This window comes from Trichechus manatus, unplaced genomic scaffold (genome assembly GCF_000243295.1).
Source record: "Trichechus manatus latirostris isolate Lorelei unplaced genomic scaffold, TriManLat1.0 scaffold00166, whole genome shotgun sequence".
Taxonomy (NCBI): Eukaryota; Metazoa; Chordata; class Mammalia; order Sirenia; family Trichechidae; genus Trichechus; species Trichechus manatus.
The window spans coordinates 5,231,567-5,254,534 of NW_004444102.1; the positions used below are offsets into that span (position 1 = coordinate 5,231,567).

At 38.7% G+C, this 22,968-nt stretch overlaps 1 protein-coding gene across 1 annotated transcript; it reads right to left on the reverse strand.

The window, feature by feature from the left end:
- Positions 1-1,816: 1,816 nt before the first annotated feature.
- On the reverse strand, positions 1,817-22,968 carry DYDC2 (DPY30 domain containing 2). The gene is given in 3 exon segments (XM_023740890.1): positions 1,817-2,358; positions 22,375-22,497; positions 22,822-22,968. Coding segments are annotated over 3 exon segments (516 nt in total). The 3' UTR covers positions 1,817-2,112.

A 22,968-nucleotide genomic window follows, 5' to 3' on the forward strand; every position in this document is an offset into this window, starting at 1 on the left:
TTCCCTTGGGATGGGACAGGTGGTCCAGAGTTGGCAGGGGACTCTGTCCCTCTGTTGTGAATCACTAATGCAAAGGACTGAGTCATTTTATCTCACTTTTGCTACGTATTAAAACACTAAATGAAGGTGATATTTACCTTGATGGTCTTTCTACTGAGGGAGAGTGACAGGGAAGGGGGCATGAAATATTTTGGGTGGTGGTGGTGACGTATAAATAGGATGGCCAGAAAAGGCCTCACTGAGATGAGTTTTTTTTTCTTCCACTAGTATATACTGTTCATGAATGTACTTTTAAAGGTTTTACTGAGATACAATTCGCATACTGTACAATTCACCCATTTAAGATATGCAATCCCATGGTTTTTAGTATATTCGTGGAGTTGTGCAAAGATGATGACTTTGAGTAAAGAGCTGAAGAAAGAGAGAATCTGCAGGATCTGGGGTTGGAGATGCATTCCAAGCAAAGAGAAGAGAAAGCAGGTTGTGAATGAGACAGTGCCCGGTGTGTTGAAGAACAAGGGGTCAGTGTGGCTGGCGTGGAAAGGACAGTGCAGAAAGTAGAAAAGTAATGAGGAACCAGATCCCATAGAGTCTTGTAGATCATAGTAAGGGCCTTGGATGTTTCTGTGACTGAGATGGGAAGCCAGTCCCTAGACATATCTGACTTACGTTTTACCAGGGTCACCTGGCTTCAGTGTTGAGAATAGGTTATAGAAGGGCAAGGGCAGAAAAAGGGAAACAATTTAACAGGCCATTGCAATAATCTAGGCAAAGGATGATGGAGGCTTGGACAAGGGCACTCTCATTGGGGGAGGTGAGAAATGGTTGAATTCAGTCTGATTTTAAGTGGAAAACCAACAGACCAGATCTATGGTGGCAGAAAAAGAGTGGAATCAAGGATGTCACTAAGAGTTTTGGTCCGAGATTGCAAGAATGGAGTTGATGTTGATGAAATGGGAAGACTAAGGGAAACTGGTTGAGGGCAAACATCAGGGACTCCACTTGAACAGGTGACGGTTAAGATGGCCTTAGACCATCCAAGTAGAGGTGTCAAGCAGGCCCTTCAAGGGAGAGGTCTAGGGTAAAGATGTACACTTGAGTCATGCAGCTTCTGTGGAAAAGTCTGATGGTTCCTTAAAAAATCAAACACAGATTTACTGTATGATCCATCAATTCTACTCCTAGGGTATATACCCAATTGAACACAAGTACTCAAAAAGATATTTATACTCTGATGTTCACAGCAGCACTATTCACAATAGCCAAAAGGTAGAAAAAAACCCAATTCCTATCAACAAATAAATAGATAAGGTAGTTGTACATACATGCAATGACTCAGCCATTAAAAAGAATGAAGTACTCACAAATGCCTCAGCACGGATGAGCCTCTGACACATTATGCTGAGTGCAGGAAGCCAGACATGAAAGGTCATGGATTGTATGATTTCATGTTTACGAAATAATCAAAATAGGGAAATCACAGACAGATAGTAGATTGGTGGCTGATGGGCTGGAGGTAAAAGGGGAATCAGGACTGATTGCTTAATGAGTACATGGTGTTCTATTAGGGTGATAAAAATGTTTCGAAAGTAGATGTTGCACAACATTGTCAGTGTACTAAATGCCACTGAGACATACACTTTAAAGTTGTTAATTTTATGTTACATGAACTTCACCTAAAAAAATCTGGCAGTCACCAGCATATTGGTGATATCTGAATCACTGTTACTTGGAAACATCGACTCTGTTTCAAAATAGCTGTTATCAGTGGCACATGTATACCCAGACTGCAAAGTGCAGCTTAAGACATGAACACATGAGATGGATGTTTTCACAGTACAGTCTCCAAAAAAAAGATACAACAAGAGGAAAAAAGACTCATCGGTTTGATTACTTCTTTTAAATCCTTCTTCTGAGTTTATTTTATCTTCTAACAAATCTCCACATGATTAAGAGATTTTTATGGCTATCAGAACAGGACCTGGGCTGGAGATTTCCTACAGACATCTCCTTCCAGAGCCCCTCGTATTGGTTTAAACAACATGATTGTCATCTTCAAGTAAGAGCCCTTCTAGCTGGCTGTTTTCTTGGCTTGAAATTTTGAGGGAAGCATCATCTATCTTCTGACGAGGTAATAGAGAGATACGGAGTCATAAGGGGTTTTGGGAGGTATTTGTGGAGTTTCGAAGTTTCAGTAGTCTGGCCAGCTAACTCCGAAGAGGGAATCTGTCAAAGCATTCCTGGAGGGTTCTTGGAGGTACCTGGCAGGGGTTCCTGCTCCAAGGCCTCCTCAAGTGGCTTAACACTTTCCTGGTTGAATATGGTCTTCTTGGTAGATAGAGCTACAGAAACAGGTACCTAATAGAAAACAAAAAAGCAAAAAGGTTTTCAGCAAAGACTAAAATACCCTCAGGTATGGCAAGTGATTTAGAAAGAGCTAGAAACCTCTGGTTCATGCCTGCCGTCCAATCCAAATTTATCCATTCACTGAGGCCCAATTCAACTTCTCCTCTTTCACACTGTCCAGCCCACATCAACCCATTTGTTTGCACCGTTTATTTGGTACCCAATATTAACTTGGTACTGGGATTCCAAGAGCTAGTGGCATTCCCTGGTTCCACAAGGTCAAAGAAAACTGTATTCTTGTTTGTATCTCACTTTGGGCCCATCACAGCACTCTCTTCTTGTGCTCAATGAAGATTTTTTGAATGGATGATTCTCCCCGCTCTTTCATCCCTTACAGCAAATAGGCCACCACATTGTGTTATTTCTTCATTTGAAACTACTGCTAGTAGCTTGAAAATGAAGCTGTGCAACAGAATTACCAGAGGAGCTTGATAACAATACAAATTCCCAGTACTTTCCTGAGCTATGAATTCAATCGATCTGGGCTGAACCTAGGAATGTGTATTTTTATCAAGTATTTCATTTTATTCTAATGTAGCTGGTCCTTATTCTTGAGCCTATGAGCCCTTAACGAATACACTTATTGCTCTTTATTCCTATTACCCCACACATGGAATTACATTAGATAATTTTTTTTTCACTCGATGGTATATCTTGGGACATCTTTCCAGGCCAATAAATATAGATCTACATCATTATTTGCAAAGCTACATAGTATTCTATTTTGCATGTTTGTGTACGTGTGTGTACATGTGTGTGTTTATGTATATATCTCTCTCTACATATGTTGTTTTTGTTGTAGGTGCCATTGAGTGGGTTCTGACTCATAGAGACCCCAGACACAACAGAATGAACACTGCCTGGTCTTGCGCCATCCTTACAATCGTTGCTATGTTTCAGCTCATTGTTGCAGCCACTGTGTCAGTCTATCTTGTTGAGGGTCTTCCTCTTTTTTGCTGACCCTCTACTTTACCAAACATGATGTCCTTCTTCAGGGATTGGTCCCTCCTGATAACATGTCCAAAGTAAGTGAGACAAAGTCCCACCATTCTTGCTTCTAAGGAGCATTCTGGGTGTACTTCTTCCAAGAAACATTTGTTCATTCCTCTGGCAGTCCATAGTATATTCATTATTCTTTGCCAACACCATAATTCAAGTGCATTAATTCTTCTCTGGTCTTCCTTATTCATTGTGCAACTTTCGCATGCATATGAGGCAACTGAAATATCATGGTTTGGATCATGCACACCTTAGTCTTCAAAGTGACATCTTTGCTTTTTGGTCTTTTGCAGCAGATTTGCCCAGTGCAATACATTGTTTGAGTTCTTGACTGCTACTTCCATGAGCGTTGATGGTGGATCCAAGTAAAATGAAATCTTTGACAACTTCAGTATTTTCTCCAGTTTTTTTTTTTTTTTTTTTGATGTTGCTTATTGGTCCAGTTGTGAGGATTTCTGTTTCCTTTATGTTGAGGTGTAATTCATACTAAAGATTGTGGTCTTAGATCTTCATCAGTAAGTGCTTCAAGTCCTCTTCTATATACAGTGAAACCTGTGAGAGCCGAAACGTGACAGGACTGCCTCGTTTTTCTGAGTCTCCCAAGTTTTCTGCCTTTCACATGGTACAGTTTTATCACTTTTCTATCACTCTCTATTAAGAATTCTACCTTATAAACACCCAGAAAATGTTTCTTTTTGATTTTATAGGACTGGAAAAGAAACTAAACCATTTTTTATGATTTGCATGTTTATTCAAATTATGTACAGATATGTGCATATACTGTCCAAACAAAGATATGGGTAAAATTCACTTTTTAATAAAAACATCTAAAGTCAACTTTAAGTTTTCGTTTTTTGATGAAATTATTGAAACAAATTCCTAGGTCTGTAACCTTATGAAAAACTCTTGGTCTCCTTTAACTTTTCCAAATTCCTTCAAAGCACTTACATAGCTGGAAACTTGTGTTTGATTTACAGGCACTGGCTCTTCTAAAGGTAGGTGTTCATCATCTTCATTGTTGTTGTCCTTAGATTGTGCGTCCATCATTTCTTGCAGGTTTATATCGTCCATTTCTGTGGCAATGTCTTTGCCGATATCAACGTAAGATGCAGGACTAACCCTATTTTCTGAAACACCACTATAGTTGTCATTCATTGCATCCTGAATCTGCATGTTATTGGGCTTGGTGACTGTTTTGCTTTGTATACTATTGTCACTGCCAAGTAAGAAACTGAAGTTCTTAAAGCATTTTCTTATGGTTTCTTCCTTAACCATTTTGATTGATCACTTAAGAAATGAAACTGCATCAAGCACATCAATTTTCCCTGAAATCTCTGATGCCATCTTGCACATCTTAGTGTTGGTAATCATTTTTTGAAGCAATAGCTTCCTGTAGTTTAATATTTTGGATAATGCCATTATCCAGAGGTTGTAGGACCAACATTGTGGATGGTGGAAAAAAATTAATTTAATATCGGACAGGGGCAGTGACCAATGACAAGTAACACTGACAATGAACAAAAGAATGCTTCAATTTTGTTTTTTCATGGAATTGTTGAGTTTATTTAAAACTCTGTAAATTGCTCCCATCAGCCAAGCTTCTTTATTCCATTTCCATTCTACTGAAAGCTGATTAATTTTGATATTCTTGAAGCACCGTGGTTTCTTGCTCTTTCCAATTGCCTGTGGTTTCTCGAATGTCCGATCTGTAAACATAGTCCAGAGGATGGTAAGCTGCTCTTTTCAAAAACTGACCCTGTAAGCATTTTTCCCCTTCATTTTCAGGGTGCTGTTAGGCATTGCCCTTAAAATAGAGCAATCTCATTGGCATTTGCGAAGTCCATAGGATCATACGCACTTATGATGTCTTTTAATTAAAAAAAATTTTTTTGTCCTGTTTCTGGTGAAAGTTTACACAGCAAATTACGTTCCCATTTAACAATTTCTATACATATCGTTCAGTGACATTGGTTACATTTTCCACAATGTGTTAGCATTCTCATGATCTTCATTCTGGTTGTTTCATTTCCATTAATCTAGCTTCCTTGCCCCCACTGTCACCCCCCACCTTCTCATCTTTGCTTTAGGATAGATGTTGATCATATCATCTCATATAGATGATTTTTTTTTTTTTTTAATTAAAGAAGCACAGTACTCCTGGGTGATGACGAGCCAATCTGTTATTTAGTGGAAAGGTGACTTCTGGAAGAGGTTTCAGTTCAAAGTTTCAAGGGTATCTCAGGGGTTTCTCTAGTCTCTACTGGTCCAGTAAGTCCGGCATTATTTTTAAGAATTTGATTTCCTCCCATTCTTTCTGGGACCATTCTTTGTGTGCCTGGTTAGAACAGTAGGTAGTGGTAGCTGGGCACTATCTAGTTCTTCCGGTCTCAGGGTAGATGAGGCCGTGGTTCATATAGACTAGTTTCTTGAGTCTTTAGCTTCCTTCTTTTTCTTTTGCTCTGGATGAGTAGAGACCAATAGTTGTATCGCAGATGGCCACTTGCAAGCTTTTAAGGCCCCAGGCACTACTCACCAAACTAGGATGTAGAACATAACTTTATGAATTCTATTATGCCAGTTGACTGAGATGTCTCAAGAGACTATGGTCCTAATCCTTCAAACCCAGCAAATCCAATCCTGCAAAGTGTTTGGTTATGTCTAAGAAGTATCCATAACTATGCCCCCTATGTGCTTTATTATATATATGAATATATGTGCATATGGTCACGTAGTTGCAAATATATATGCATACACCTATATTTACCCACATACGAACATACCTATACACATATATGCCTACATACATAAATATAACACCCACATATATATGTTTTGATTGTTTTTGCTGTTGTTTCAAAATTATATATTCCATAGCAATTACCAACAGATCTTTTTTCTTGTGTTCTTTTTAGTGACACCGTTTACCTTCGTCAAGCTGTATACACTTCATCTTCATTTGGTGTTAACCTTTCCCACCACCAAAAATAACAAATGTCTAGTGTCCATCAACAGATGAATGGATAAACAAATTGTGGTACATACACACAATGGAATACTATGCAACAATAAAGAACAATGGTGAATCTGTGAAACATCTCACAACATGGATGAATCTGGAGGGCATTACGCTAAGTGAAATAAGTCAGTCACAAAAGGACAAATATTGTATGAGACCACTATTATAAAGACCTAAGAAAAGGTTTACACAGAGGAAGAAAACAATCTTTGATGGTTATGAGGGAGAGAAAAGGCGGAGGGGGAAATCACTAACTAGATAGTAGACAAGTGTTAATTTTGGTGAAAGGAAAGACAAAACACAGTATAGGGAAAATCAGCACAACTTGACCAAGGCAAACTCATAGAAGCTTCCTAGACACATCCAAGCACATTAAGGGGACTGAGTCACTGGGGCTGAGGGCTGGGCACCATGGTCTCGGGGGAAATCTAGGTCAATTGGCATAACACAGTTCATAAAAAAAATGTTCTACATCCTACTTTGATGAGTAGTGTCTGGGGTCTTAAAAGCTTGCAAGTGGCCATCTAAGATACATCTATTCTTAGACATACTTGTTAGACATAACCAAACACATCAATGGATTTGTTTCCTGGGTTTGAAAGATTAGGACCATAGTCTGGTGGGACATTTCAGTCAATTGGCATAACATAGTTCATAAAGTTTATGTTCTATATCCTAGCTTGGTGAGTAATGTCTGGGGTCTTAAAAGAGTGCAAGCGGCCACCCACGATACATCTATTGGTCCCAGCACATTCGGAGCAAAGGAGAATGAAGAACACCAAAGACACAAGGAAAATATAAGTCCAAAGGACTACTGGACTACATAAACCACAGCTTCCACCAGCCTGAGTCCAGAAGAACTAGATGGTGCCCGGTTACCACCACCGACTGCTCTGACAGGGATCACAGTAGAGGGTCCCAGGCAGAGTGGGAGAAAAATGCAGAACAAAATTCACAAATTACAAAAACAAGACCAGACTTATCCATCTGATAGTGACTGGAGGAACTCCCAAGACTATGGCCCCTGGACACTCTGCTAACTCAGAAATGAAGCCACTCCCAAAGTCCACCTTTCAGCCAAAGATTAGACAAGCCTATAAAACAAACACACAGGTGAGGAACGTGCTTCTTAGTTTAATCAAGTATATGAGACCAAATGGGCAACACCTGCCCAAAACCAAGGTGCGAATGCAGAAAGGGACAGGAAAACTGGATGAACGGACACTGAGAACCCAGGGGGAAAGGGAAAGGGTGAGCTTGCTGAGACATTGCAGGGATTGTAACTAATGTCATAGAACAATCTGTGTTTAAATTTTTTGAATGAAAAAGTAATTTGTGCTGTAAACTTTCACCTAAAACACAATAAAATTTTTAAAAAAGTTTTAAGTCTACTATCTGAGCTAACAATGCTTTTTGTTATAAATCTTATTTTGTCTTAAATTAATATATTGCAAATAATAATCTTTTGACTAATTTTGTCTCAACTTTTCCATGACCTACTGTTTTAATTACATCTTAACGCATACAAATGGATTTAAAAAAAATCCAGTATGACACTTTCTGTCTTGTAAATGGTGAGTTAGTCCATTTTCATATAGTATGAGTACTGACATGAATTTATTTCTATTGCTCTTCCTTCATCTATGTTTCTCTTTTCTCCTTTCCCCTTCCCTGTCTTCTGTTGACTTGATTTCATTTTCTTTATTTTTCCTTTACTAGTCTGACAGCTAAGGAACCCTGGTGGCACAACCGTTAAGCACTCAGCTGCTAACCAGAAGGTTGGAGGTTCAAACACACCCAGCAGCTCTGCAGGGGAAAGACCTGGAGATTTCCTCCCATAAAGATTACAACCTCAAAAACCCTTAGGGCAGTTCTACTCTGTCTCATGGGGTTTCTATCAAAATTGACTTGATGGCACACAATTATCAACAACAACATTCTGAAAGCTATATGCTGTATTTTTATTCTTTTGATGGTTATTAAAAATTTAACCTGCTCTTATTTTAACCAAGATTTTGTGTCCAGCCAAATCATCATTCAAGTATGAGTATGTAAGAAAAATATTCTAATGCTACAAGGTCTCAGAACAATTGTCATATTAAAAGCCCACATTAAAAACACTCTTACAGAAAGTATTCAAATAAAAAGAAAAATAAATCCAGGAGATGCTGCAAAAGATAGGGGAAGTAAAGGTGAATCAAATACTTTGGTAAAAGTTACTAATTTTCCAGGAATGCAAGAATGGTTCAATATAAGAAAATTTATCAGTGTAAGTTCATTACATTAATAAATGGAAGAAGAGCCACAATTATCTTAATTAATGCAGTAAAAGTAACTGTTAAAAATTAACACTTATATTCTTAGCATTATGCATGTTGCTATGTGTTCTTCACAGTTGCCATTTTAAATGACTGCATAATATTCTATTACATGAATGAAAAAGCAAACTTCAAACCATACTTAATTTGTGGTTTCAACTATATAAAAATATACTTGTGAAGAGAATAGGTGAGTTGATAGTGAGCTATGCTAATGTGTGGGAATTAGGGGGTAGAATCTCAGGCATTCAGATGAGATCACAGAAAAGCCACGTTATGCCCAAGAGTCATGCCTAAGACTAAGAAATAGGTCTGCTCTAACGAAGCATAAAAACAAACCTTATTAGATGAAGATGACCCACCAAATATTTAGCTGCCTGCTAGAACAAAACTCAACATTTTTAAAGGAGGAAAAAAAAAAAAAAAAACCAATCTAGACTCCCTACAAAATACTATCTACCATATTCAGTATAAAAATAATAATCACTGACGTGAAGCAGGAAAAGAGAAAAAGCAGTTAATAGAAACAGATCCCCAAATGACAAAGATGATGAAATTAACAGACAAGGACTTTCAAACAGCTATTACAAATATTTTCAAAAATTTAAGGGGAAAATATGGAACAGTGAGTGAAAAGATAGGGAATATCAGCAGAGAAAGCAGAAATTATAAAAAGGAGCCAGATGGAAATTACAGAACTGAAAAGTACAATATCTATAAGGAAAAAAAAATTACTGAATAGTTAAATAGAATATTGGATGTTGCAGAAAGGGTCAGTGAATTTGAAGACAGATCAATAAAAATTAACCAAACTGAAGCACAGAGAGAAAAAATGCGGAAAATAAATACAGTTTCAGTGACCTATGAGACAGCATCAAGCAGCCTAACATCTATGTAAATCCAGTCCATGGCTGAAGCAGGAATCCTGGGACTTATGTTCCACCAGCCACCTCCATTCCCATCTTTGTCTGGGAGCCCAAGAGGTCATTGTAGAACCACATGGGGGTGCTGCAGAGAAGTCAGTGAAGGGCCTGACCACATGATCTCTAAGGACCCTTCCAACTTCAAAGTGCTATGAGTCTATCTATACAGTCAATACCTGTGTTGATTCTAAAAAATGTATTTCTGAAACATTTTTGTGGTTCAGATATTTATAAACAAACGGAATTGCTTCAGACATAGAAATAAAATTATGGCTGACTTACTCAGAGCTGCCTCTGATTACTGAAATGAAATCAGTATGAGGGTAACCTTTGCCAGCTTTCTCCTAGGCCTAACAAATGCTACCTCCTCTATAAAGCACTTTTTATTCCTATAATTGGGTATGATCTCTACCACACATAGAAATTGTTTCTACCCCTCTTTTGACATACCTACTAGACCAGTGTAATCAAAGACTTTCTAAGGTGTATACAAGCAAAAACCAGAACCAAAAACCATAAACAAAACAAAACAAAAACAAAAACCAACTGCCATCTACTCAACTACAACTCATGGCGACTGCACGCGCGTAAGAAAAGAAGAGTGCTCCACAGGGATTTCTTTCTTTCTTTTTTAAAATAGTATTTTATTGTGTTTTTGCTGAAGGTTTACACAGCAGTTTAGGTCCCATTCAATGATTTCTATACAAGTTGTTCAGTGACATTGGTTACATTCTTCACAATGCATGAACATTCTCCATATTTCCATTCAGATTGTTCTCCTTCCATTAACATAGTTTCCCTGCCCCTTTACATTCTAATCTTTGTTTTAAATTAATTATTGATCGTTTAGTCTCATGCAGATGATTTCTGAAAAAAGTACAGTACTCAAGGGTGATATTGTTTATTTTGTGAGTCAATTTGTTATTTAGCTAAAAGATGACCTCAGCAGCTAGCGGTGGTTCAAGGTTTAAAGAGTATCTCAGGGCAGCAGTCTCCGGGAGTCCTCCAGCCCATCCAGTACATCTTTTTTTCTTTTTTTAAGGAGTTTGAGATTCTGTTCTACATTTTTCTCCCATTCTATCACAGCCCATCTATTGTGGCCCTAATTAGATTGGTCGGTAGTGGCACTGGGCACCAACTAGTTCTCCTGGTCTCCAGGTAGATGAGGCCATGGTTCAGTAGGCTGCTAGTTCTGTAGACTAGTTTCTTTTTTGAGTCTTTGGTTTCCTTCTTTTTCTTTTGCTCCAGATGAGTAGAGACCAATAGTTGTATCTTAGATGGCTGCTAGCACTCTTTTAAGACCCTAGACATTACTCACCAAACTAGGATATAGAACATAAACTTTATGAACTATGTTATGCTAACTGACTGAAATGTCCCAGCAGATTATGGTCCTAATCCTTCAAACCCAGGAAACCAAACCACTGAGGTGTTTGTTATGTCTAAGAAGTGTCCATAACTGTGCCCCCTATGTGCTTTATTATATATATGAATACATGTACGTACATTCACATACATGCATATACATAAGCATTCACTTGTAAATACACATATATACTCACATATATACTCACATATACATACCTATACAAATATATTTCTACATACATATATACCCACATATATTTTTTTGATTGTTGTCACTGTTGTCTCAAAGTTATACATGCCAAAGCAATTTCCAAAAGGTCCTTTTTTTTTGGGTATTTTTTAGTGACATCATTTACCTTTGTCAAACTGTGTGCACTTCGCCCTCATTCAGCGTTGCCTTTCCCATCACCAAAAATAACAAGTGCCTGCTATCTAAAGAGACAATTCCCCTCTCCCCCGGCCCCACATCCCTGATAATCACTAATGAACATCAGTTTCCATACATTTGCCTGTTTGTACCATTTCATAAAAGTGAGAACACACAATGTTTTTTTGTGTGACTGACATTTCATTCAACATAATGTCCTCCAGGTTCATCCACGTTCTAAGACGTTTTGGAGCTCATTTTTCTTTATCGCTGAATAGTATTCCACTGTTATGTATGTACCACATTTTACTTATCCATTCATCTGTTGATGGACACTTAGGTTGTTTCCATCTTTTTGCTATTGTGAATAGTGCTGTAATGAACGTAGGTGTGCATATGTCTGTTTGTGTCACTTCTATTAGATCCCTAGGGCGTATACCTAGGAGTGAAATGGCTAGGTTATAAAGCAGCTCTACCTCTTTTTTGAGGAACTGCAAGACTGTTTTCCACAATGGCTGTCTATTTTGCATTCCTACCAGTAATGGATGAGGGTTCCAATTTCTTCAGATTCCCTCCAACACTTGTTATTTGTGTGTGTGTGTGCGTGTTTTTTTCCTCAATCTTAGCCATCCTAGTGGGAGTGAAATGGTATCTCATTGTGTGTGGGTTTTTTTTTTTTTAATTTTGTTGTGCTTTAGGTGAAAGTTTACAGCTTAAGTTAATTTCTTATTCAAAACTCTATATATTTTGTGATATTGGTTGCAATTCTCGCAATGTGACAGCACGCTCCCCCTTTCCACCCCAGGTTCCCTGTGTCCATTCGTCCAATTCCTGTCCCTTCCTGCCTTCTCATCTTGCTTTTGAACAGGAGTTGCCCATTTGGTCTTGTATATTTGACTGAACTAAGAAGCATGTTCCTCATGTGTGTTATTGTTTTTTAGGTCTGTCTAATCTTTGAAAAGTGGGCTTCAGGAGTGGTTTCAGTCCTGAGTTAGCAGAGTGTCTGGAGGCCACATTTTCGGGGGTTCCTCTATAGTCTCTGTCAGACCAGTAAGTCTGACCTTTTTTGTGAATTTGAATTCTGTTCTACATTTTTCTCCTGTTTTGTCCTGGACTCTTTGTTGTGATCCCTGTCAGAGTTGTTGGTGGTGGGAGCCAGGCACCATCTAGTTCTTCTGGGCTCAGGCTGGTGGAGTATCCGGTTCATGTGTCTCTTTAGTCCTTTGGCCTAATGTTTTCCTTGTGTCTTTGGTTTTCTTCATTCTCTTTTGCTCCGGACAGGATGGGACCAACAGTTGTATCTTAGATGGCCACTCAAGAGCTTTTAAGATCCCAGGTGCCACTCACCAAAGTGGGATGTAGAACATTTTCTTTATGAACTATGTTATGCCAATTGACCTCGGTGTCCCCTGAGACTATGGTCCTCAGCCCCTCAGTCCCTCAAAGTGTTTGGATGTGCTAGGAAACTTCCATGCTTTTGCTGTGGTCCAGCTGTGCTGACTTCCCTTGTATTGTGTGTTGTCTTTCCCTTCACCAAAGTTGATACTTGTCTACTATCTAGTTAGTGCGCTCCCCGCCCCCTTTCTCACCACCCTCGTAACCATCAAAGAATGTTTTTTTCTGTGTGTAAACCTTTTCTTGAGATCTTATAATAGTTGTTGTTATTGTTAGGTGCCATTGAGTTGGTTCTGAATCATAGCAACCCTATAGAACAGAGTAGAACTGGCCCACAGGGTTTCCAAGGAGCAGCTGTGGATTCAAACTGCTGACCTTTTGATTAGCAGCTGAGCTCTTAACCACTGTGCCACCAGAACCCCTCTTATAATAGTGGACAAATATTTGTCCTTTTGTGACTGACTTATTTCACTCAGCATAATGCCCTCCAGATTCATCCATGTTGTGAGATGTTTCCTGGGTTCATCATTGTTCTTTATCATTGCATAGTATTCCATTGTGTGTATCTACCATAATTTGTTTATCCATTCATCTGCTGATAGGCATTTAGGTTGTTTCCATCTGTTTGGTATTGTGAATGGTGCTGCAGTGAACATGGGTGTGCATATGTCTATTCGTGTGATGGCTCTTATTTCTCTTGGGTATATTCCTAGGAGTGGGATTGCTGGATTATATGGTATTTCCATTTCTAGCTTTTCCAAAATGCACCAATTTACATTCCCACCAGGAGTGCATAAGAGTTCCAATCTCCCCACAACCTCTCCAACATTTGTTATTTTATACTTTTTGGATTAGTGCCAGTATTGTTGAGTTAGATGGTATCTCACTGCAGTTTTGATTTGCATTTCTCTAATGGCTAATGATCGTGAGCATTTCCTCACATGTCTGTTGGCTGCCTGAATGTCTTCTTTAGTAAAGTGTCTGTTCATATCCTTTGCCCATTTTTTAATTGGATTATTTGTCTTTTTGTTATTGAGGTGTTGAAGTATTTTGTAGAGTTTAGAGATTATATCCTTGTCAAATATGTTGTAGCCAAAATTTTTTCCCAATCTGTAGGTTCTCTTTTCACTCTTTTGGTGAAGTCTTTGTTGAGCATAAGTGTTTAACTTCTAGGAGCTCCCAGTTATCTAGTTTCTCTTCTGGTGTTTGTGCATTGTTAGTTATGGTTTGTATACTATTTACGTCATGTATTAGGGCCCCTAGCATTGTCTCTATTTTTTCTTCCATGATTATTATCGTTTTAGATTTTATATTTAGGTTTTTGATCCATTTTTAGTTTTTGTGTACAGTGTGAGGTATGGATCTTGTTTCATTTTTTTTAACAGATGGATATCCAGTTATGCCAGCACCATTTGTTAAAGAGAATGTCACTTCCCCATTCAATGGACTTTGGCCCTTTGTCAAATACCAACTGCTCACAGATGGATGGACTTACTACTGGGTTCTCAATTCTGTTTCATCAGTCTATGTGTCTGCTGTTGTATCTGTACCAGGCTGTTTTGACTACCATGGCTGTAAAATAGACTCTAAAATCAGGTAGTGTGAGGCCTCCTACTTTTTTCTTCTTCTTCAGTAACGCTTACCTCATTGTGGTTTTGATTTGCATTTCTCTGATGGCTAATGACGTTGAGCATCTTTTTTTTTATTGTTGTAGTTTAAATGAAGTTTAGATTTCAAGTTAGTCTCTCATACAAAAATTTATACATACATTGTTATGTGACCTTAATTGCTCTCCCCATACTGTGACAGCACCCCCCTCCTTTCCACCCCTGATTCCCCATGTCCATTTAACCAGCTCCTAACCCTCTCTGCCTTCCCATCTTACCTCTGGACAGAAGTCCCCCATTTAGTCTCTTGTATCTACTTGAGCCAAGAGGCACACTCCTCACGAATATCACTTTATGTCCCACAGTCCAATCCAATTCCTGTCTGAAGAGTTGGCCTCGGTAATTGTTTTAGTTTTGGGCTGATAGAGAATCCAGGGGCCATGCTTTCCAGGGTTCCTCCAGTCTACGTTGAGCATCTTTTCATGTGTCTGTTGGCCATTTGAATATCTTCTTTGGTGAAGTGTGTCTTCATGTGCTTTGCCCACTTTTTGATTGGGTTATTTGTCTTTTTATTGTTAAGCTGCACACATTTTCTATATACTTTAGATATCAGACCCTTATCAGTTATGTCATTCCCAAAGATTTTTTCCCAGTCAGTAGGTGGTCTCTTTACTCTTTTGATAAAGACTTTAGATGAACGTAAGTATGTAAATTTTATGAGGTCCCAGTTATCTACTTTGTTTTCTGTTGCTTGTGCATGTGTTGTTGTGTTTGATAATCTACCATGGAAGAAAACTAGGTCCCAAAGCTTTGCTTCTGTGTTTTCTTCCAAGAATTTTATGGTTTTAGATTTAACATTTAATTCCTTGATCCATTTTGAATTAGTTTTTATATATGATGTGAGGTATAGATCTTGTTTCATTTTTTTTGCATTTGGAAATCTAGTTTTGCCAGCACAGTTTGCTGATGAGATTGTTCCTTCCCCTTGAATGGATTCGGCTCCCTTGTTGAAAATCAATTGCCAACAGATGTTTGGATTTATTTCTAGATTTTCCATTCTATTCCATTGGTCTATGTGTCTATCATTAAACTAGTACCAGGATGTTTTGTTTACTGTAGCTGTGTAATATGTTTTGAAGTTGGGAAGTGTGAGGCCTCCTACTTTGTTCTTCAAAATTGCTTTGGTTATTTGGGGTCTCTTGTATTTCCATAAAACATTGAGGAGTAGTTTTTCCATTTCTGTAAAGAATGCTGTTGAAATTTTGATCGGGATTGCATTTTATCTGTAGATCACTTTGGGTAGTATTGACATCTTGACTATATTAATACTTTTCTATCTATCTAGGTCTTCTTTAGTCTCTTTCAGCAGCTTTTAAAAATAATTTTCATTGTATAAATCACATTCTTGGGTAAATTCATTTCTATATATTTTATTCTCTTAGATGCTATAGTAAATTGAGTTATTTTCTTAATCTCCTTTTCAGATTTCTCATTGCTGGTGTATAGAAACCCAGCTGATTTTTGTGTGTTGACCTTGTATCCTGCAACTTTGCTAAATTCCTCTATTAGTTCTAGAAGTTTTTTAGTAGATTCTTTAGGTTTTCTCTACATACAATCATGTCATGTGCAAACAGAGATAGTTTTACCTCTTCTTTCCAATTTTGATACCTTTTATTTCTTTTTCTTGCATTATTGCTCTGGCTAGTACTTCGTACAATATTGAATAGGAGTGGTGAGAGTGTACATCCTTATCTTGTTCTCGTTTTCAAGGGGAAAGCTCTCAATCTTTCTCTGTTGAGTATAATGTTGGCTGTTGAGGAACTTCCCTTTTATTCCTATCTTGTTGAGAGTTTTTAATCAAGAAAGGGTGCTGTATTTTATTAAATGCCTTTTTTGCGTCGATTGAGATGATCCTGTGGTTCTTTTCCCTTGTTCTATTAATGTAGTATATTACGTTGACCGATTTTCTAATATTGAACTAACCTTGCATTCTTGGAATAAATCCCACTTGATCATGATGTATAATTCTTTTAATATGCTGTTGGATTCTGTTTGTTAACATTTTGTTGAGAATTTTATCATCTGTGTTCATAAGGGATATCAGTCTGTAGTTTTCTTTTTTTGTGGTGTCTTTGTCTGACTTTGGTACCAGGGTAATGCTGGCTTCACAGAAAGCATTAGGGAGTGTTCTTTCTTCTGCTACGTTTTGGAAGAATTGAACAGGAGTGGTGTCAGTTCTTCTCTAAATAATTGGCAGAATTCCCCAGTGAAGCTGTCTGGTCCCAGGCTTATCTTTGTTGGGAGACTTACTACTCTTTCAGTATCTTCACTTGTTATGGGCCTGTTGAGGTTTTCTACTTCCTTTTGAGTCAGTTTAGGTAGGTTATGTGTTTTGAGGAATTTGTCCATTTCATCCAAGTTATTAATTTTGTGAGAGTACAGTTGCTTATAGTATTCTGTTCTGATCCTTTTTACTTCTCTTGGGTCAGTTGTAATATTTTTGCTTTCATTTCTCATTTGGGTTATTTCCATTTTCTCTTTTTGTTTCTTTGTCAGCCTAGCTAAAGGTTTGCCAATTTTATTGATCTCTTCAAAGAACCAACTTATGGACTTGTTGATTCTCTCTACTGTTTCTCTGTTCTCTATTTCATTTATTTCTGCTCTGATCTTGATTATTTTTCTTCTAGTAGCTTTAAGTTTAGTTTGCTCTTCTTTTTACAGTTCCTCAAGTTATAAAGTTAGACTATTTGAGATCTTTCATCTTTTTTAACATAGGCATTTATTGCTATAAACTCTCCTCTGAGGATTGCCTTTGCTGCATACCATATGTTTTGGTATGGTGTGTTTTCATTTTCATTTATCTCCAGGTATTTTTAAATTTTGCTCTTGATTTATTCCTTGATCCAATAGTTATTTAATAGTGCGTTGTTTAGTTTCCATGAATTTGTGCGTTTTCTAGTTTTGCTTCTGCTGTTAATTTATAATATTATTCCTTTGTGGTCAGAGAAGATACTTTGTATAATTTCAATCTTTTAAAATTTGTTGAGACTTGTTTTCTACAGGGTTTTCAATGGATGATTTTTTGGAAGCAGATCACCAGGCCTTTCTTCTGAGATACCTCTTGAACTTTCAATCTTTCGGCTGCTAATTCAGAGTGTGTTAACCATTTGCACCATCCAGGAACTCCAAGGTATATGCAAGTAAAGATACACCACATATACCCACTGCTGTGGAATCAATTCCAACTCATAGTGACCCTACCGAACAAAGTAGAACTGTCTCACAGGGTTTACAATGCTGTAAATTTTATGGAAGTAGACTGCCACATCTTTCTCCTGCAGAGTGACTGGTAGGTTCAAACTGCCAACTTTTCAGTTAGCAGCACAGCACTTAACCACTTCACCACTGGGGCTCCTCGGGCAAAGATAGCTTTAATACAGGTATATTAAGAAAAAATCTTGCCAAGCTTCTGCTTTGTATACCTTATTCTTACACAAATAACATGCACCTTCTATGTTTGTTTCCCAACTGCTCCCTCCCCCCACAAGGTACTTCTGTAAGCATGCTGTGCTAACTTTTTTATAACAACATGTAAAAATAATTGGCATTGTGGTGCTTATGAAAATACTTCACGGGGGAGGGAGCGGTTGGCAAACAAATATAGATAGCTTACATTATTTGTGTAAAAATATAGTATACAAGCCCATTAGCATAAAAATATGGTATATAAGCCCATTAGCGTAAAAATATGGTATATAAGCCCATTAGCTAAACCAACAGGCATGTTGAAATCTTATCCAACCCAGGCTGGGTTCCCAGGCTTCCCAGCACCAGTGACACCAAATCCGAAGGTGACCAATAGCAAGGAAATGTTTTCAATCCACCTCATGGGCCAACCAGAAATCAAAATTTAGAATCTCGTCTTATTTGATGTACCTCCACCTCTTTCTACCACTTGTCTGTCAGTTTATCGTACTGTGGCAGCTTGCATGTTGCCGTGATGCTGGAAGCTATGCCACCAGTATTTCAAATATCAACAGGGTCACCCATGGTGGACAGATTTCGGTGAAGCTTCCAGACTAAGAAAGACTAGGAAGAAGTACTAGTGATTTACTTCTAAAATAACTGGCCAGTGAAAACCTTACGAATAGCAGCAGAACATTTTCTGATAAACAATGTATTGCATTGGGCAAAACTGCTGCAAAATACCTCTTTAAAGCGTTAAAAAGTGAAGATGTCACTTTGAGGCCTAAGGTGCACCTGACCCAAGCCATGGTATTTTCAATCGCCTCGTATCCTTTCGAAGCTGGACAATGAATAAGGAAGACCAAAGAAGAATTGATGCCTTTGGATTATGGTGTTGGTGAAGAATATTGAATACTGTGGACTGCCAGAAGAACAAACAAATCTGTCTTGGCAGAAGTACAGCCAGAATGCTCCTTAGAAATGAGGATGTCAAGACTTCGTTTCACGTACTTTGGACATGTTATCAGGAGGGGTCAGTCATTGGAGAAGGACATCATGCTTGGTAAAGTAGAGGGTCAATGAAAAAGAGGAAGACCCTCAATGAGATGGACTGACGCAGTGGCTACAACAATGGGCTCAAACATAGCAAGGATTGTGAGGATGGCAAAGGACAGGGCAATGTTTTGTTCTGTTGCACACAGGGTCGCTATGAGTCAGAACCAACTCAGTTCTGACCGGCACCTAACAACAACATAACAACCACCTGTTTGCTTTCATCTAGCCTTTCATCTTTCACTTGGAGAGTAACTTGTACCTGAATGTCATGGCTCTCCCTTGCCAGGTAAATTCACTTTGTTTTAGATTCCCATTTGGTTCTCTTTATTTTCTTCTAACAAAGGCAATCAGTTTCCATAACTACAACTTGCATATAAACTCTTCTCTAACACTGAGAACTTGCACTTGGTCCAGGCATCATGCTAGCTTCTCATTTCCCATTGTCCCTTATGATTACTTTTGTCTCACACCTGGCAGAGGAATGACATGCCTTTTACTCATCCAGATCTTATTAAGGAATATTGCTACAGGGTTTAAACCTCCTGAGTGTAATATAAAGGGACAATTCAAAATATTGGCACGAGCAAAGTATTCTTTAGTAAAGGCACCATAAAGTGAGGATGGTGGTTTCATTTTGGGGGTCTCTCCCTGCTTTACATATATTTCTGTTAACAGTGAAGCATGGTGTTAGAAAAGGGTTAGAGTGGGTGGCAAGGTGAGGACAACTTTTATTAAATGACCTCACCTCTCCCATCCTCCAACTATTGTTCAAAGACTATCTCATTCCAGAGGGAGAGTGCCCTTGGACTATGTCAAATAATGGTGTGAAACCATCTTTGCTTTGATTTAATATATTTACAAAACATCTAGACTTTAAAAATAAATCTCAATTGTTTATGAGGAAAGCTGAGCATATTAGTACAAACGTACAGAAGCTTATAACATTTTCATGTCTTAAAAAAAGTTGGGTTTGGCAGCATTACTGGCACAAATCAAAAGCACTGAAAATAACAAATGCTGGAGAGGCTGCAGGGAGATTGGAACTCTTACGCACTGTTGGTGGGAATGCAAAATGATACAACATTTCGGAAAATGATACGGCGCTTCCTTAGAAAGCTAGAAATAGAAATACAATACGATCCAGCAATCCCACTGCTAGGAATATATCCTAGAGAAATAAGAGTCGTCACTCGAATAGACATATGCACACCCAGGTTCATTGCAGCATTGTTCACAATAGCAAAATGATGGAAACAACCTAGATGCCCATCAACAGATGAATGGATAAACAAACTATGGTACATACACACAATGGAGTACTACGCAACGATAAAGAACAATGATGAACCTGTGAAGCATCTCATAACATGCATGAAACTGGAGGACATTATGCTGAGTGAAATAAGTCAATTACAAAAGGACAAATATTGTGTGAGACCTCTACTGTAAAAACTCATGTAAAAGTTTACACATAAAAAGAAACAATCTTTGTTGGTTATGAGGGATGGGAGGAGTGAGAGGGGGAAATACTAAATAGACAATAGGTAAGTGGTATCTTTGGTGAAGGGTGAGATGGTACACATTACTGGGGAAACCAGCACAACTTGTACAAGGAAAGGTCATGGAAGCTCCACAGACACATCCAAACTCCCTGAGGGACTGAATTGCTGGGCGGAGGGCTGTGGGACCCTGGTCTCGGGGAACACCTAGTTTAATTCGCATAACACAGTTTATAAAGACAATGTTCTACATTCTACCTTGGTGAGTAGCTTCTGGGGTCTTAAAAGCCTGTGAGCAGTCATCTAAGATATTCCACTGGTCTCACCCCTTCGGGAGCAAGGCAGAATGAAGAGAATAGGATACAAGGAAAAGATTAGTCGAAAGGACTAATGGACCACAACTACCACGGCCTCCACCAGACTGAATCCAGTACAACTAAATGGTGCCCGGCTACCACCACTGACTGCTCTGACAGGGATCACAACAGAGGGTTCTGGACAGAGCTGGAGAAGGACGTAGAACAAAATTCTAACACACACACAAAAAAAGACTAGATTTACTGGCCTAAAAGAGACTGGAGAAACCCCGAGAGTATGGCCCCCAGACACCCTTTTAGCTCATTAATGAAGTCACTACTGAGTTTCACCGTTCAGCCGGGGATTGGACAGCCCCATTAAACAAAACGAGACTAATGAGGCACGGCAGTCTAGGGACAAGGACTTGAAGGCAGAAGGGGACAGGAAAGCTGGTGATAGGGAACCCAAGGTTGAGTAAGGACAGCGCTGACATGTAGTGGGGTTGTTAACCACTGTTGTAGGGCAACATGTGTACTAACTGTTTAATGAAAAATTATTTTGTTCTGTAAACCTTCATCTAAAGTGAGAACAGCAGCACAACTGGAAGAACGTAATCGATGTCACTGAACTGTGCATGTAGAAATTTTTGAAATGGTGTATCTATTTTCACAAAAAAAAAAAAAAGAAGGTCAAGAAAGGAGAGGGTTGACATGTTGTGGGGTTGTTAACCAATGTCATAAAACAATACGTGTACTGACTGTTTAATGAGAAACTATTTGTTCTGTAAACCTTCACCTGAAGTACAATACAAATAAATAAAAATGGAAAAAAAAAGTTGGGTTTGGAAATCCTATACAACTAGCATTGCTTATGCAAAAGCTAGTGAATTGTACAGACTGCATTAAAGATTTCAGTTCACAGGACATAGTGAATAGTTAAAATGATCTCAGGTATCAAGTCCAGAATTGCAATTAAGTCAATTCCCTATTCAGGTATCACTGTGCTCTGTAGAATGCATAAAATGGCCCAAGACATCGTTCAGGAGATTGTGTCATAAAACCGTGGAAGATAAAAGATATGCTAGTCTACAGTTATTTCCAATTATTTCAAGTTAATAATTTATGTCCGTTCTTACAGCTTCGACATGAGTCAGAGTTGATTTGACAGCAACTAACCACAGCAACATTACAGCTTCATAGAGGAGGCATCTGTGGCTTGGTGCAAAAGTTAGCAGTACATAATAAACAAAATACATATGTAAATAGTTTCTATGAAATATTACAATATACCTGAAGTATACACTGATAACCATATCTGGTTTCTGAAAAAAATATCAAACAATTTTTTAAAAGAACTCAAAGTATCTTGTATGAAAATATATTTTCCAGGTGAAGTATCAGACTTCTTAAAAATCTAATTTTTTAAACTGGTAACATCAATGGTATTTCCCGAAATCTGAAATGGAATTGCCCTTTAAAATTTCTTTTTCATACACAGGGATTGTCAGTCAGATTGATTTATATGTAAGTGTGCGAGTATGGAGGAAAACGCAGGCTACTGGGAGTCTCATGCGCACTGCACTGTGGCAGCCGACCTGCCGATTTCCTGGTCTCTGTCTTTGTGATATGCGTGCCCAGGGCTCATTTCCTTCTTCCTACCTTGTGACCCATTTCACACTTCTGTTGAATTTGATACTCCTCTTGCTTCAGCATTTCTGCCATTTCTGCTTCCTTGAGGCTCCTGTCATATTCCTCCTTCAGCTGGGTCTCCTGTTGCATGTTCTAGGTGATGTGATACAGTTGAATCAGTTCGGCACCCCGGTGGCATGTACAAAAGAGCCTGCCCTCCCTGCTGATAGACCCAGCCCTTCACACCTGCCCAGCTTGCTCCTGTAACTAGCCTTATTCTGCTAGTAGCTCTAAAGCCATCAACTCCACTGCATCCTTTGTGTTGGATTCCCTCTGCAGCCCCCAGACTGCCCACACTTCAGGGATATCTGGGCCCAAACCAAGAAGCTCCCAGGCCAGCTCCAGCATTACTCTAGGGAAAGCTGGAAGCCCCCCCACCCAACCCCCACCCCGGGCAGAACTGGTACACATACACACCTCTTCTTTTGCCTTCATGGTTTTCCGATAATGACAAAGCCAGTGAGCCAGGTACTCTATTGGGTCACTGGGCCGAACTTTGGCCACCTCCGCCAGTGCCTGGGCCAGGCAGTTTCCAAAGCATCTCTTCAGGTACTCTGTTTCCAT